This window comes from Crocuta crocuta, unplaced genomic scaffold (genome assembly GCF_008692635.1).
Source record: "Crocuta crocuta isolate KB4526 unplaced genomic scaffold, BGI_CrCroc_1.0 scaffold217, whole genome shotgun sequence".
NCBI classification, from domain to species: Eukaryota; Metazoa; Chordata; class Mammalia; order Carnivora; family Hyaenidae; genus Crocuta; species Crocuta crocuta.
The window spans coordinates 3,286,347-3,289,723 of record NW_027532208.1 but is presented as its reverse complement, the minus strand read 5'-3'; the positions used below and the strand labels follow the sequence as shown (position 1 = coordinate 3,289,723).

The 3,377-nt window shown below is 54.8% G+C and overlaps 1 protein-coding gene across 1 annotated transcript in view; it reads left to right on the top strand.

Annotated features, from left to right (window-relative positions):
• Positions 1 to 1,946: 1,946 nt before the first annotated feature.
• CASTOR2 (cytosolic arginine sensor for mTORC1 subunit 2) overlaps positions 1,947 to 3,377 on the top strand; it is a 55,732-nt gene continuing 54,301 nt past the window's right edge. Inside the window, exon 1 of the mRNA XM_077777802.1 lies at positions 1,947 to 2,062. Coding sequence (XP_077633928.1) covers positions 1,950 to 2,062 — 113 coding nt within the window. The 5' untranslated portion in view covers positions 1,947 to 1,949. The remainder of the gene's footprint in view (positions 2,063 to 3,377) is intronic.

Here is a 3,377-nt window from a genome sequence, read left to right as displayed (position 1 = left end):
TGGCATCAAGATCCAGCAGAGGGGGAGGCGCCTAGGTCCGTGAAGCACCTGGCTCTTGTTTTCGGCTCAGGTCACGATCTCACAATTTGTGAGTTCGAGCCCCACTTCGGGCTCTGTGCTGATGGTATAGAGCCTGCTTGGGACTCTCTCTCTCTCCTGCTCTCTTTGCCCCTCCCCTGCTTGTGCATGCACTGTCTCTCAAAATAAATAAATAAATAAACTTAACAACAACACAACAAAGACATCCAGCGTAAGCACGCGCACACACACGCACGCACACACCTGAACGCACATAAGTACACACAGGCCAAAATCAAAGTTTCCTGCAACTTAGAAGAGGTGTTAAAGTAACCTACCCTTGCGCAATGCAAAACTCTGCCATTTCTTATTTATTTATTTTTTTAAATGCCAGTCAGGTCCTGCTAAACTGTTATCACATTCCACTCACGGGTCATGGCCTACAGATTAGAAAACACTGACTTAGGGAGTGCATAGGTGGCTCAGTCGGTTAAGCGTCCAACTTCAGCTCAGGTCATGATCTCACAGTTTGTGGGTTCGAGTCCCGCATCGGGCTCTGCGCCGACAGCTCAGAGCCTGGAGCTTGCTCTGGATTCAGTGTGTCCCTCTCTCTCTGTCCCTCCCCTGCTCGCGCTCTGTCTTTCTCTCTCTCAAAAATAAACACTAAAAAAAATTTTTTTTATTAGAAAGAAAATGCTGACTTAGGCCGTCCAGTGCAGAAGTCAGAGGAGTGACCGAATCCTACCTTTAGTCTTGTTTGTTTGGTTTCACCTGTTGGCTTGTTGTTTTCTTTAGTTGAATGTGACACCTCCAGGCAGGCCTCCCTTCTCCAGTTCCACTTAGGGCTGTCTGCTACCCAGCTGGTTCACACATCTATTATGTTACTTGCCTGGGCCCGGGGTTCATCTCTGTTTGGGCTTTCTAGGTCCCTAGATTCTAAAAGGATAGCGTTTACATTTATGAAATGAATCACATTTATGAAATGAATTTATATTGAATGCGTGTCTGTCACGTACAGGTCACATTGCAGGCAGGCACTGGCAATAAAGCAGAAAACAGACCAAAATCACTGCCTTCAAGGAGCTGAGATTCTAGAAGAGGAAGACAGACCGACCAACCAACCAAAGTAACTATATTCTTTATTAGAGGGTGATAAATTCTTTAGTGAAAACAAAGCGGGGAGGGGATCAGCCTGATAGCAGGCTTCACACCTCTTTGTGGAAACCTGGGAGCCTCTTCTACTCTGACCTCAGAGAGAGAACGTGGGAGGGCAGAGCCGGAGTCTTCCTCTAAAAGAGCCTTCCCAGACCGCCCCAGCAGGTAAACCTGGCCCATCATGTCCCCAGATTACGCTGCCAAAGAGCAGAGCGCCAGCCAACTTTAACCTAGACTGTCTCAAACCAGTCAGCCAGCAAGGGGAAGCGTCCCAGGCCACGGTCCCTGGCACACCGCCTCCGCGGGGGGAAGCCCTTCGGCTTATTTCAGACTTTACACTCCTTCGGCCTTCGCGGCCCCCCATCACCCTCCCTGGCGCGCGCGGGCTAAACCCGCCACCTCATTAGATCTGCCTCCGTGACCCCTCTCGACCGGACTCCTGGTGACCGCGCCTGCCTTATCGCTTGCCTCTCCTCCCTCACATTTTCCGCTCCAGCAAAGCCAAACACAGCCCTGTGGGGGCTTTCACGCTTCTGTGCTTCGGACACGCCGTTCCTTCTGCCTGGAAGGCCTCGGGCCTCGGGCCCCGCCCCCCTCCTCGGCGAGCTCCCATTCATCCTTCAGAACCCAGCCCGGATGACCCCTTGGCCCAGGAATCCCCCGCCAGACCCCTCGGCCCCACCTCTGTCCGCAGCACTCTAAGCGGCGGTTCGAACCGGCGGTTTCTCCCCGCCATCCCCGTATCGCAGACGCGGGCCTCCTGCNNNGGGCGGACGATGGAACTCCACATCCTGGAGCACCGGCTGCAAGTTGCCAGCGTCGCCAAGGAGAGCATCCCGCTCTTCACCTACGGCCTGATCAAACTTGCCTTCCTGTCCTCCAAGACCAGGTGAGCGCGCGGGGACGCGGCGCCGGCCAGGGAGAGACAAAGAGGCGCACCCGGGCGNCCTCCCCGAGATCCGAAGGGCCGGGGAGGCTGCAGTGACGAATCCGTGAATGAATGAACGAACGAATGAATGAATGAAAAACAGGTGTGGGGACGCGGCAATGGAAAAAACAAACTAACACCCCCATCCCCCAATCCCTCGGTTGGGCCGGCCCCCGTCGCCAGGGCCGGGGGAGGGATTCAGCTGAGCGCGGCTACCCAGAGAGCAGAAAATCATAAAATCATTAGTGGGTGTTTATCTCAAGGTGTCTGTGAGGGTTGCGGGAGGCCGGGGGAGGGCGGAGGAGGGGCNTTTATGGCTCAGCTCGAGGCTGGGCTTGGATGCTGCCTGGGAAGGCCTTGGGAGGTTGGGGAAGAAACAAACAAACAAACAAACAAAACCAAGTTGGGTTTTCCCACTGCCGCGTCAGGGCCTGACTTTGTGAGCCCCCGCCGGTGCTCGGTGTGGGGTGTGTTTTTTAGGGAGCCGGAGCCCAGCGGAGTGCGAGCGCCGAGCTGGCCGCTGTAACTTAAATCCCTTGTTTGTCCACCATTGTGACTGTTGAAAGCCGTGAAGTTGTCCCCGGTTGGGTTTTTTTCGGTGTTGCGGCGGAGGTGGTTCCCCCATGGCTGCAAAATGAATGAGTACGTTACAGGTCAAGGTTAAGGTTAAAATGACAGGCCCCTGAGGCTGCCCCCCTTGGGCAGCTGAGCTCAGGGAAGCTCTGGGGATGCAGGGAAATAATTCAATCTGAGCCTCTTATCTGCCTGTTAAAGTTCTTGCCTGGAAATCTCACTTTGGTGTGTGTGTGTGTGAGAGAGAGAGAGAGAGAGCATGAGCGGACAGCTCAGTCCTGCCATTGTTTGCAAGATGAGCGAGATCTTGTTTACTTTCTTCCCCGGGGCTGCTCTGTGGGGTATGGAGGGTTGAAAACCTCTCCTTTGCTGGGCCCTGGGCTCCTTTGATTGCAAAGGTAATTATTAAACAGGTCATTTGAAAACAAAAGCCAACAGCTGNTACCTGCCCTCTGCCCCCCACTCTGCCCCCCACTCCCTAGCCTGCCTTGAGCTTCCTAGGCTGGGGGTAAGAGAACCCGGCCTTGTTTTTCCAACCCTTGGCCCTCAGCCCCAGGCAGCCCCCTGGCTGATGTGTCTGCTACCATTCAACCCAGGATGATGACTCAGGCTGCGGCTGTGTGGGGCCCCGGTGGGTGCTGGGAGGAGGGGGTGCTGGGGGCTTCTTAGAAAGGCAGCAGAAAGCCCCTCCCTGGGTCCCTCA